The 13,662-nt window shown below is 42.4% G+C and overlaps 1 protein-coding gene across 3 annotated transcripts in view; it reads left to right on the forward strand.

The window, feature by feature from the left end:
- The first annotated feature begins 937 nt into the window (after window positions 1–937).
- The window catches only part of UBAC2 (UBA domain containing 2), a 101,078-nt gene continuing 88,353 nt past the window's right edge, over window positions 938–13,662 (forward strand). For 2 of the 3 annotated variants that reach the window (XM_080376290.1, XM_080376292.1), the window contains exons 1-2: window positions 938–1,107; window positions 12,122–12,249. In XM_080376290.1, coding sequence (XP_080232416.1) covers window positions 1,077–1,107; window positions 12,122–12,249 — 159 coding nt within the window. In that variant the 5' untranslated portion in view covers window positions 938–1,076. The remainder of the gene's footprint in view (window positions 1,108–12,121; window positions 12,250–13,662) is intronic. The other variant, XM_080376291.1, reaches the window with a different exon arrangement.

The raw sequence follows: 13,662 nt of genomic DNA on the forward strand, positions 1-13,662 counted from the left end.
AGAGTGACATTCGTTCTCAGTCTTGTTCTGCAGTAAGCTAAATGTGACTTTGAGGCCCCCAATTCTGTCAAACGCACCAATACACAGCACGCAAACCTTGTCCTGGTTCTTCCTGACGTTCACATCTGTGATGCAGAGCAGAGCATCGCCACCTTTCAAATGCCTAGCGTGACGTAGTTCAGTAAGCTCTGATTTCTACATGGACTTGAAAATGCCATTGAAATTTGGTGCCTGAATAATGTCAGCCTTATTATACCACATCTGTATGAAATCAGGAATTTGCCTCACTTTGTATTAGATGTCTGCCATGTCAGTGTGTGTCTCACATACCATTACAGCTAGCGGAAATCAGCTCGTTACAGTTGGCAGAGCCTAGGGAGCAATTAATTTCATCCTGAAGCAGACACCTCCACCTGACCACCTGAGAAGCGTTCCAGACTCCACTGTCCGTACTGGCTACGTCTCCGTTAGCTGCAACAAGAGCTTGCCCTAGGCAGGCACCTGCCCTGGGAACTCCCAAAATTAGGGTGAGCCTCCAGGGCTGCAGTTTTCCCAAGCGTGAGGAGTCAGGCTTCCCCAAGGCACCCACCAATTTCAAATTCAAACCATATTTATAAAGACAGAAGTAATTATAGGTAATACACATAGACTGGCGTGCCGTTTATCCCTGTCTCACTACACCCCAGCTTTGAAGCGCCTGGCCCTGTGCCTCAGGGGCCTGACAGTGGCCTCTGACAGGAACAGCCACCAGCTGCTGACAGTCTGACCGCTGGGGCTGACCGCCGGTTAGCTGGGCCTGTTCGCCGGTTAGCCGAGCCCATGTATTCCGCCTGTACGGGCTCCTACAGGCTTCGCCGCGCACAGCGGGGGCGAGCTGGTGGCGATCCCGCTCTCTGGCAGCTGGCCCGCCCGCCAGACCCCGGCAGGGGGCGCCGGCCGCTCGGCTGACGGCGGCGTTTGGCCCATCGCGGCCGCCTTAGCCGCGCCGTCGCCGGCCCGCCGCGGTTCCTCGGGGTCTGCCCGGCCTCTGGGGGTTCCGCCAGCGGCGCCCGCCGCGGCTGGGCCGGGCCGGCGCCATGTTCACCAGCACCGGCTCCAACGGGCTCTGTGAGTACCGGCCCCGCCGCAGCCCGCGGAGGACGGAGCAGGGGGAGGGCGGCGGCGAGGGGTGTGTCGGCGTCTCCCCGCGGCGGGTGGCCCGGCCCCCTACCGCCGGAGGACGGGACGCGGCCGCGCTGCCTGGGCGGGGGGCGCCGCCGTGAGGGACGTGGCGGGGCGGTGGCGCCGTGATCTCTGCGGGCGCCGCGGAAGGGGGTTGCGGAGCCGCTCCCGCCGCCCGGCCTGGGCGCTGCCTCCCGCGGGGGAGCCGCCGGACTCGCTCCCCCTTCCCCACCGCCTGCCCTCGGCTGGACTTTTAAACTCGGGTTTTGCCGCGTCTCCCGCTGCGGGACCGCGGGCGGGGAGCGGCGCCCGGCGGCACCGGAGGGGCGGGAGCCCTTGCGCTGGTCGCGGCGGTGCCCGCGGGGGCTGCGCTGCCCGGGCCGGCCGGGGCGGGGGGCTGCGCCTGGGCGGAGCGGGCCTCTCCCGGCGCGGCTGTCCGGGGCCGCCTGACCCAGCGCTGTGTGTGCGTGTGGCTGCGTACATAGGTACGGAGCGGCGTGCCTGGATATGTGTAGGGGAACAGAAGGGATTCTTGCTGTGGGTTTTTTTAATGTGAGAGAAAGTTATTGTGTAAACCAGTTTATTGATAAGACTGACTTAGACAAACGCGTTCCCAGCTCTGTTCAACTTTATTTTTACCAACACCCTACGTAAATAATTCCCCATGGGCGGGCGGGCGGTGAGGGTCGCTCGGAGCTTGCTCACAGGACAAAGAACGCAGCGGGGTGAGAAGTCAGAACTTTGCTGACTAAGGACGAGCTCCACGCAAAATCCAAGTCAAAGTCTGAAAGCACCTTCTGACTAGGGGGGGGGATAATTCTGGCGTTTAAGAAGGGGTATTACTTATAGCCGTGTTCTGTTTGAGGTGTCCAAGGATGGGGGGAGGTTTTTTGCGGATGGATCTGGTGATGCTGTACTTGATTTGCCGCTCCTGACTTTCCCCCCACCCCCGCCAGTAACAAATAGTGCAGGAGAGCAGCCTTTTGGTGGCATGTGTCTGTGTGTAATTCTATGAGAAAGAAGGTGGGGTGAAAAGTATTCTTGTTTGGCTGAATGGGTGGGAAGTCACGGTCGGTATTTAAAAGTTTTTCCGAGGTAGATCCATCAGAAGGATGAGTGGAAAATTGTAGTCATAAGAAACATGGTTGTGCTAGGAGAAGAACCTAGACAGGATGCTGCTCTGCAAGAAGTAAATGTTTATATTTTGGGGTTTGGTTTTGTTGTGGTTTTTTTTCTTCTGGAAAACTTACAACTTACACTTTTACTGAACTCACTTGTTGACCTGAAGTGGTTTTTCACAGTAAGACTTGGCTGGTACAGGTGTACTAACAAACTCTAGTAGAGGCAAGGATTTAGGTTGCAGTGACGTACACTCACTAGTTCACAACTGTGGCAGTTTAAGATGGCCCTGTGCCTTCAAACTTTTGTTTCTGCCTTTGTAGCAGAAGTGTCTGCTGCAGTAGCAGCAGGTACATAGGATACAGTCACTGATGTGCAAAATCTGATGGTTTTAGGCAGTTAATGAATCTGTACCTGATGTTGCATCAGGTTTGTTGCACAGGATGTATGTGTGCATCCATGTTCTGTTATGCCCCAGGGTCTTGGGAGCAGTAACCTCTGGCAGAAAGGCAGTGACAAACAGTTGGGGCACAGCTGGTGGATAAATGGACCTGTATCAGAGACCCTAGATAAAATAAGCAGACACCTTGTTCAACAGCAATAAGAATGATTGTGCCAGGTCAGACTGGAGGCTTCTGCAGCCTGCTATGTCACCTCTGACAGATTTAACATCTGTAACAGTTGGTTTATTGCTGTATCACGATACCACTTGGTAAAACTTAGTAATACTAAGCTCTTTTTAGCCATGTGTACCGTAGGTCATTTAAAAATTGACCCAGTTGTTGATTATAGTAGATTAAGGGCTTTAGCATCTTCAGACATAGACACAGTGGTAAAAATGTCAGAGGTTACTGTATTCTTTTTGACTTGTCTTCACCAATTGCCTTGTTTTTACCTTTTCTGCAGAATTCCTTTCTTTAGCAACTGGAAGGCAAATGACAAATGACCCCAGAGCTCTATTACATTTTGGTAGTGTGATTCTTACTAGGCTTTTTATGCAAGATGCTTTAACAAAAGTGCCAGAGACACCCTTGTCCCTGGTTTTCTAGAAGCAAGTCTGTGCTTGGCCTACTCACATTTTTAAAAACTTCATTTTGATTTTGAAACTTCTTGTCAGAACCGAAATAATTAACTAATTGTGAAATATTTTGATTCTTGTAAATTCTTCTGATTCGTTAATTCTTGAAATTGCATTTAATACTTTTCTGAAAGAGAGTAGCCAGTGGCTTGCAGTGACAGCAGTTGCAACTGGTTATAAACTTTTTGTTCCATCTGGTACTATTACTCTAATGAATCTTGAACGGGATATTATTGTCCATGTTCTTTGAATTCTTTTTTCTTGTATTTCATCTGCTTATTTTAGAATAAACCAAAATAAATAACAATGGACTATATGTTATAATTCCAGGAGATTGCAGAAACAATTTAAAGATGCATTTAATAGTCTGTGTTGTTATGGTCTAAATGAGAGAAATAACTCAAGAATCCTTACATTTTGTTTGATGCAGTACATAGATCAAATTCGTAATCAATGTCCTACAAATCTTACCTCCTTTTGATTGATACTGTATTAGTCCCTTTCCCCTTCTTGCATCTGTCTTCTCAGTGTTTCTAGACTGCCTCTCTCATCTCTTATGTTTTCATGAAAACAAAACTCTAAACTACAGGGAGACTGACCTGATTTGGATATTTTCAAGCTGCTTGCTAAATATGCGTTTTAAACTGGTCTTTGGCCCTCATCACATAAAATAATTCCATTGTCATTATACATTATTCCTCTTGCTGCAAAAATTCATGGAACTTTGATCCATTATGTCCCAGACACGGTAACTGTGTGTGCTCAAAACAAGATAGCTTAGGCTTCAAATAAAAAGCCTGTGTGCTTGTTAGAATTGTTAGTGTTTAATACTACAAGCACTTAATATGACAAAATGGGCAGAAGAGATGACTGAACTTTGGTAGACCAACGCCGCTTAGCAGTATAGTGATGTACTGTTTCTAGGAAACATGGGAGGAAGACACTGTAGCTTCCTTTTAGCACAATTTATTTATAATGTTTATTTAGGAAAATCTTTGGCTGCATGCATAAACAAAACCTTGAGTGAGTAAATGAAAAACTTGGCTATTTTGATTTCACTAATAAAAGGCGTTCAGCTCTTTATCTGTTTGTGCAGATTAGCTGCATTTCCAAGTTTCTAGACCAAGAATACTTCACGTTTGTTTAATCTGGATGCATTTTGCTTTTGTATCACAAGATGGCCTTGACATACTCCTACTGGCTTAACAGAGCAAGTTTAGCTCAGCTAAGCTTTTCTGAAGTCCACTTATCTACTGTAGCTGTCCTGATTGTTACTGTTATTCATTCAGGGTAAGGATGCTGTTGTGTTATTTATAGTCAGTTGATAAAACAGTCCTAAAAAACATCACTTGGATTTAGCCACAGATAGACCCTTTGGCTGTTTTTGTTACATGGATTTTTGCTTGGTTGATGGCCAAATTTTAGTTCTGGTAATATACTACTACTGTGCTGAACGAACAATATTTTTCAAAGCTATTAGCAAGTACAAACTAGTTCTCTTTGCTAATTTAATGGGTCATCTCCGTACTGTGGGTGCCAGCGGATGCTGCACTACGATACACGTATACACAGAAAAGTTTATTTCATATTCTGGCTCCATAGTTGAGTGAGGTGAATGGTACCATCTTTAGGCAAGGAATATTCAAAACTTGTGAGTTCTTTACCACAGATTCAGCTGTTCCTCCTAAGTTTGACCACTTCCATTGAAGTTAAACTTTATTGTAAATAGTGCTTGAATAGCCAGGCTTGTATAGTGAAGTACTTGACCTTGTCCATGTGCCTTTTAAGGAGATCTCACGTGACTTTGAGCACTGCAGCTGAGTTCTTATATAAAGTGTTTCTCTCATATTTCTTATCCTAGTTTGAGTTCCCCGGTATAAATCCTCCGACCTACTTCTCCTGTTCAGTACTCTTTAAAATCACATGCATATGCAGCGAGGTTCTTGAGAAGTGACATTGTAAGAGACATAAAAGCAAACCCTTCCAACAAACAGTCCAACCCTGGGTGCATGTGAGCCAGTTCAGACGAGTAGGTCCTTTGCTTGGAGCGATGTGCTGAATTCCAGACAGGCAGTATTGCATGTAGCAGATGATGACTGTGTTGGGGAGCTGATAACCTGCTCAGTGCATGACACTCAAAATTTTGGATGAGAAAGTGTAAAAAGAAACACATCTCCTGCATGTTACAACTATGAGATATGGAAGTTGGGAAGCGAGCACCATTTAGAAAGACAAAGATGGTTTGCCCTTATTAAGGGAAACGGTTTCTGTTACCTGCAATATTGGAGGAGCGAGCTGGTATACCTTGGGGAAAAAGAAGCCAATTACTCTGGATAGTAGGAAGCACAGGAAAGGGATACTGGAATGACTCAGCAAAATGCTAACCCAGTTGAGTTGACTTGTAAACCAACATTGCAGTGTGCTTGGGAAGCATGCCTACAGCACCTGGCTTTAGGGAAGTGGCTTGAGAGGTTGGCTGTGGTGCTGGACCCAGACGGGTTTCTTGCATTGCAGTCTGCCAGCAACTTGCATCCCATGAGGAATGCTGGTGAAACACTTCAGTGGCTCTGCAAAGGCTAACATGAGTGCATGAAGACTGATGCTGGGCTGGCTGTTTGATTGGCGGTAGTGCTGCCCAGCTGTATTTGCCGCTTGTTTGCCAGCGTGCTGAGTCCCAGGAGCACACTGTGATGCACAGAAGGCTTTCCATTCTAAGACACCAAAGCCTTTCCAACAACTTAAACCTCTAAGACTAACACCAAACTTTTCTGAAGATATTGTAATACTGGCTCCCAATATTCTTCATGTTGTGTGCAATACTGCATGTGAGTATAGTAGGGAAGCCTGTTAGAGCTAGTCTTTATTAAGGTAAAATCTGAGTCCATGTTTTAAAGCCTATCCACTTGTTACATCTAGAAAATATTTGTCTATTTTGCCTATTACACTCAAGCTATTTCTTGTAGTATAGGGAGTAGAGTCCTTTGAACTTGCGTGCAAGCATTTCTGCTGATGCACCTTACGCTTTCACCTCTCTGTGAACCTTGTAGTGCAGTGCTAGCAATTAGTTAAAAATCCCCAGGGCAAGAAGGGAATGCTGCCCTCCTGCTTGCATAACCTGCAGGACTGAACTGTGTTGTGCATGGGCGTCAGGAAAAATAAAGGTAAGTTGATGCTTTGTGGTATGTCTGAAGGAAGAATGAATTATGTATTGAATATATTAGACTTCTGTGCATAACAATATTATGCAGTACAGTACTATATGGGAAATTAGCTTGTACATCGACATGCCACAGTGCAACCTGGTTCACAATACTAGCTTGAGTCCTGGGAGCAGTGTAGCTGCATCAGTTCAATAAGCCATGCACTGAACACCACAAAAATGTAGCTATGCTGCTGCTGCAGAGCTAGCTCATTTCAAGCTAGAGTGGGGATCTCCACATGATGTTGTGGTGTAGCCATACCTGAGAATTCTGACAGTGTATACTAATAGCAGTATGGTAATATGTTCTGTGGTTGGGAGGAAGAGGGGTTCAACGAGGTGAGCATTTTTTATTTTCAACCTCTTTCACTTTCTATTTCTTTTCAAATGTTCCTTTTAGAAGCAAAGATTTTCTTCCTCTTTTTTTTCTTTTTGTAGCTCCTCATTCTTTTGTAAGTTGTGACCTAGGCTAAAACCAGCAGTTTTCTAAACAGTAAATGTGTAGGTAACTAGTTTGATTACAGTCTTACCAGTGACTTTTTAAAACAGATTTAAAGCACGATCATAGCTGGTTTCTTTATTGACTTTCTTAATGTATATTCACCTCTCAGCTTCTGCATTAAGTTTATAAGCATTTGATGAAAAACTGTTCCTGCAGTGATACTCTTCCTGTGTTCACTTGCAGGCATCACAATGATTAACCACCAGAGTACGCTGTGAAGTGAGAGTCTGAACACAGGATCCCCTTCCTGTGTCTGTGCAGGGGCAAGAGCTGCCTTCCTGACCCAGAATACTTCGTTCAGTCATGTGATACTTTCAGGAAGCAGTAACTTCACTGCTTTTGCAGGGTCAGCTGGTATTGCATGGGTTTTTTTCAAAGAATGAAATATTAGAAAGATACTGCATTGAACAAACTGTAAAAAATCATCATACACTTAAATGCCATCCTACCAGTCACCAGTCAGAAACCTGGTGTCTTCCAGATTTCTCAAGCAGTATTACTTAGACGTGTCCATATCTCTTGTCATCCTCCCTCCATGGCATACTCTCATTTGTTCTCGGCTACTGTTTAGGACTCAGCACGTGGTTATAATAAAGACAAGCTTTTACTCCTCAGATCTAGTAAGATTGCTGTAGCCTCCCAAAAGCACACACTAGTATCTGGGAAGCAGTTGAAAATTACTATTCAGATTTGCATATCTGACAGTGGGTTTCATCAACCATTACAACAAAGGACAAGCAAGGTTTCCAGGCATTCAGGAGGTGTTCATGCCGCTGTTTGATGTGTAGCAAGCTTGCATCTGAAGGGAATATAGCAGGCAACCATCCTTGAAAAGCCTTGACCAATTTGAAATGTCACTGTCGGTTGGCGAACCTGCTGCAGGTTCTTGAAGAATCATGGAATAGGTGAATATTTGCATGATGGCTTAATGCAGGAAAAACACCCCCCCCAAAATACAGATTCCATAAGTGCATTTGGGAAGTATTGTGCGTTCAGATATGCATCAGTTATGGTTTAAAAGACTCACAGGTCTTGTCTATCAGCACTAAAAAAGGGTTCGTGCATGCCGTTATAGTAGCCTCCAGCAGTTAATTCTCTGTATGAAAGCAGTGTGTCTGCCTCATAGCAACTGGGTTTGGAAAGTTTGCAGATGATACTGGGGAAAAAAGCTGTTATGCAGCGTGTTCTGTCTGCAGGTGTGGTGTAAGCTTAGTAGGGATCCTGACAAAAAATATCCTGAGCGAATCTGAGTTTCTGCAGCCACTGCTCATCAACTGGCATCAGCAATGAGATCCTCTCCCAAGTCAGGGCTTGAGTCTCTGGCCTGGAATAGCAGTCCAGGAGCTGAAGTTGCTCCCCCAAAACCCTTCTGAAACAGTTGCTTGGCTGCCTGTTTTGACAATGCTCATCTGCTAAGTGTCTTCACCTGTGAGTGGTGAACGGGCAGGGAACAGGGAATCAAATCAAAAACTCGTAGCTGTTGCTGCTACCACAACTTTCATATTCTTCTCATTAGTGTAGTGGTGGCTTCTGAAGCTGCAGCTCTCTCAGTGGTTGTGCCATAAACCTCCCCCTCTGTTTGTGACATACGGACACATATATTCCTCCACTCATTCTGTACTCTGAAAGTGATACTGGCAGCCAGAAAACTAGTAGCTTGTGGAAGAGGAGGATGTGTGGGCTTTGTATTGAGCGCAGGGGTGGTATGTGGTGACTAGGAGGTGATTTTCCTATACATGTTGCATTTTAGGGTCAGCTTCACATTGCACAGTGGTGGCACAACAGTTAGGACACTTGCCTGTGAGATCATGAGGGCAGTTTTGGGGGGGAACTTCTCTATTGCACCAGGGGGAAGCAAAAATCTGTAGTGAAAGCTAGTTCTTTGCTCTTCATCATAGCATAGGCATGTTCTGCAGGTTATTACCAAATTGCTCTGTTCACTTAGATGGAAGCTCAGCATGTGTGTTGCAGTGCTAATGCCTGTTGTTTTTGAAAGAGTTGCCACTTAAGGAGTATTTTTAGGTTGCAAATTTATTCCAAGGTCTTTGAAGATACTACTTTGATGTATTTTAACTCTTCAGGGTCAAAATGAGAGTTTATCTTTTCATTCTACTTTTTTTTTATGTGGTGCAGAGGCACTGGGTTTTTCTCTTCCTTGTGCACGTTTGTGTTAGTGCTGCTTGTGGACACTGGTACCCCAGCAGGCTGGTAGTACGTGTTTCCATGCCTGTGGTTAGAAATCCGTTGGACTAGAATTTTGCTTTCTAAGTCTTACCTTTGAAGTCTAAGTGAGGAATTTGTCTTGGATGTCAGAATGCCAGATTGTGCAGAATCTGGGATTGCTGGTCATTTCTGGTCTTACTGGTTGAGACATTCCACAGCAGTGGGAGGGTTGCATCTTCACTGGTGACCTCACGGCATTCCTTGATAAGGATCTATATGCTGTTAAGGGGTAAAGCACACTACTAGATTGTACAGTGAGACACTTAGAAAAAACACTTCAGCAGATGTGTTTATTTATGTGGAAGAGTTTATCTTTCTCAAGTTTACTGGACAAGAATGAATTTATTGACCATGATGACATTTAGAGAAGCTTGAGAGCAGAATTTTCCATTACTCATGTGATGTTCCCCGTGAGTGACTGTTGCATGAATGGGTTAGTTACTTCTGTGGTTTTTCACTTGATGATATGCTTAAAAATAAGTACTGTTCCTCTAACAAGGTTTAAGGTGTCTAAGCTGAAAGCCAAAAGAGACTCATAATAAAAATGTGTGTTCACACTTCTGGAGAAAACAGATAAAGTTCTGTTGGTTATTCTGAATGCATTAAAATTAGGAATGAACTTGGTAGGATAAAGTATTTCAAGTGTGTATTACCTGTAACGTAAAAATGATCTAATGATATAAAAATTACAGCAAGATCTAAATATAAATATTAAACCTGTACTGAAATACATAGTCATGGTGGGAAATCCAGTGATTTGCTTGTCACGTTTTTTTGTGGTAATGTGATCCTTCTGTGAAAAGCATTGTAGGACTTAGAAAAATTTATTTAAACTCATGAGATAACTCAAGTAAGTTAATTTGATAGTAAAATAACAAGTTTTATCAAAATTTGGTTCAGAAATGTCTGCTGTTGTGACTACTACTGTTGTTCAGATTTAGGCTGCACTTTCAAATATCTTTTGTATCCTGGTTATAAAACCAACCTTTTCACATTAAGAAATGTTAAATTAACTAAGTTATCTAAGGGAGCATTGCCCAAGATTTTAAATGAACGTGTGTGTGCACAGTAACTTCTAGGCAGCTCCAGCTTCTTTTCCCCACAGTGTTCTACAGTACTCTGATGGCTTCAAACTTTTTTGAAGCATCCAACTGAATCAGAGAAATGAATAATTTTAAAAATAGACATCTAAAGACTATAGACCTTATTTCTGGAGAGAAAAAAATCCGAAGAAAGATATTAAATTGAAAAGTGGATTGGTTTCTTGCATTAAAAAAATAAAGCCACCAGGCTTTTTGCCCTCCTGATGTCTCATGCAAAAAAAAATAATCTAATTATAAAAGCAGAGCCTATGGTTAGCAGAGTAACATCAACCTGTCTCAATGCAAGTCACTGCCTAATTTCTATAAAAGAACTCTTCAGGGCATTAATTTCTTAAATGGAGTAAGGAAACCGAGTCTGTAAATAATGAACTCAAGAGTTGTGGTTGCGGACTGAAAGAAGATTTTTATGTACAAGTTTATGTTATGATACTCATAGGAAGAGATGTTTTCTTCAAATGGTGAACATCAGAAGACTGCAGATTTCAAGGTGGTGTGAGCTGAGAACAGCTAACTATCTCAAAATTGTTCTTGATGTCATCAGTTAGTACTTGGATGAGTAAATACAAAAAACTGTATTTTTGGCTTTGGTGCTATCTTGCTTTTCTAGTAGTTCTCTCTTCTAGTGTGCAGCAGATGTTGGCAAAATCATTCATGGTAGTCAGTTTATCTGGATACGTACTAAATGTTTCCTGTATTACACTTCTTAAATGCAATTTTGTTCTTCCTATGCTCCTGCTGTTTACTTCCCATTAGTACTTTTAAAGTAGTCATATTGCTCCTTCTGTTATCTAAGAACAATGACAGCAGAGCTGCGAAAAAAGCAGTTGTCTGAAAATCAGTAGAATGTTTGGGAAGGAAGTAAATGTGATTCCGGTTGCATGTGTGAAAAGGAGAAAAGTAATAGAAAAAATATTTCAGACTTTCTGTATTGGCTTGAATTGTTGGGCAAGAATTTGTGTTTTGTTGCATCAACTACACCAACATCTTAGGGTGAATTGCTGGGTATATTCCTGCTGGATATTCCACTCTGCGGTTTGTAGTAAACGTGTATTGTAGACATCTCTGTTCTTTGCTTGCTTTCATCTGAATGTCCTTTCTGAAAGTCATACTAGTCAGGGAAAAGAAGTTCTGATTTCACAGATGTTCTGATATTGTTATAGTCTTTGTTAATAATTGAATGGAAGGAAGAATGTGTAAATTAACTTAGATATGTTTCCTTGAATAGTGGATGCAGGTGTGGTGAGGAGAAAGTAAATTTACTCAGGTGGTTCATAGCTTTTAGAAAAAACCCTAATCTTAATCCCTAACACGAAGAAAATAAAGGTATTTGTTTTAACTCGATGTGCATGTATGTTTTGCTAGTGAAAAAGAGTGATTGCTTTGTTTCCTAAAATATGATTGAGCTTTAAGAGGGCTGCATGGGAGGGCATGACCTCTATAGGTGCAGAGAGCTTAGGTTTAATTATAGCCAAACCATTAATTTAATGAGAGAATGCTGAAAACAAAATGTCTGATTAATGTTTAACTGTCATTAATATCTCTAGACTTCCTTTGGTTGGTGTGTTTTTCCTATCTGCTTGTAAGTTGTTGAGAACTTGGGAAGTTGTTGAGAGAAAAAGTCAAGGTGGTGCCACTGCTGTTATGTTTTCTGATCACCTGTTTAAATGTCACTTGTTAAGCTTGAGAGACTTTTCTCTAAAATGGCTTTTTTGTTTGTTTGTTCTTTTGTCTTTAAGATAAAGCACCTTTGTCTAAGAGTCTGTTATTGGTCCCAAGTGCCATCTCGATTTTATTGACTCTGCTGTTCCAACATTATCAGAAGTTCTTTGCATATAACCTACAAGCTATAAAAGAGGATTTTCAGGTAAGAGTCAGTTCATTTTGTGTGGAAAGAGACTGCAAACTATTGTCTTCTATGCGATTTTTTTTCCATTTGTTTTTTCCCCTTTATTCATTGTTGTAGACCAGCTATTCCTTACCTTTCTTATGTCAGCTGAGTAGGCCATTTTCTGGAAGAAGTGAGAAAAAATGATGTGAAACGATCAACATACTTTTCACTTCTTTTTTTTTTTTTTTTTGCCTGGGAAGTGATCGGGTTTGTATCATTTTTCCTTCCAGCCACTGGCATTTGGAAGCTTGCTGTGAATGAAGTGTGATTTAACTTGTGTAATAGTAGAAGTATTTTGATATGAATGTCAATATCTTATTGCGCTTAGGTTTTAATGCTGAAGAAGGCTGCTGTAATCGGGTACTCTGATTATATCATTTATTTTAACAACAGAGGCCATAACTTTCACTCTGTAACTTCTATTGTAGTCAGTTGTGGGAAACTAAACTTTGCCAGTAAAAGAGAACTGCAGCTTCTAATTTGAAGATACCAAGTGATGGGGGAGTTTGCTATGCTTCTCAGTAACCTGCTGAATTGGTTAATTATCTTACTAGACATTTCTTGCTCATTCCCGGTTCAAACTGAGATACCATATCTTTTAGGTATTGCATCTTGTAAGCTTTTTTTGTCAGCTTAATTAAGAATCCTCTAGTATCAGTTGTAGTTGTTGAAATAATGTACTTGGAAGTGATTAGGTAAGTTTTGTGGGGATTTGTTGGTGGGTTTTGGTGTGGGGGGAGTTCTGTCTTTTTTTTTTCTTTTTTTTTTTTTTTTAATGGCAAACTACTGCTCAACAGAGAAGGGTCAACAGCTGCCTTTGTAATTATCTTACCCCACATTTTACAGGTACATGAAAAAGAAGTATGTAGTCCGTGTCTCTGAGGATGCCAACTGCAGCCTATAAACCTTAAAAGATTATTAGGCCTAGCTAGTGGTACTCAGTGCTGTTCCACTGTCTGTGATCTTTCTTGTCAAGAACAAGAACTTTATTTTAGTATTGTAGATTACAACTCTGCAAGAGCACTGCTCATATTTTCCAATGTCTTGCTAATGCAGTGCAGCAAAAATACATAAATTAATGTCTGCCTTTTAGAAGTGTTACAACCAGGTGCTTAGGGAGGGAGAGGAGAAAGTCTGAGAAACTATTCAAGTTTTAAGTGGAAATTTTGGGGGTTTGGGGTTTGTTTGCTTATTTGTTTTGCAGTTTTTATTTAAAAGAGCTCTTTCCTTTGTTTGATCTGCTGAAAAAGAGTAGTAGTTCAGTTTTATTCAAAGAAACCGCCTTTACTGTGTCTTAAGCATAAATATTTGCAAGTATCTGTAGAAGCTATGATACTTTTATTGTGGTGCTTTGGGGAATTTCTGAGTTTGGATTTTTTCTTTCCTGAA

The sequence above is a fragment of the Falco punctatus genome (assembly GCF_963210335.1).
Source record: "Falco punctatus genome assembly, chromosome: 2".
Taxonomy (NCBI): Eukaryota; Metazoa; Chordata; class Aves; order Falconiformes; family Falconidae; genus Falco; species Falco punctatus.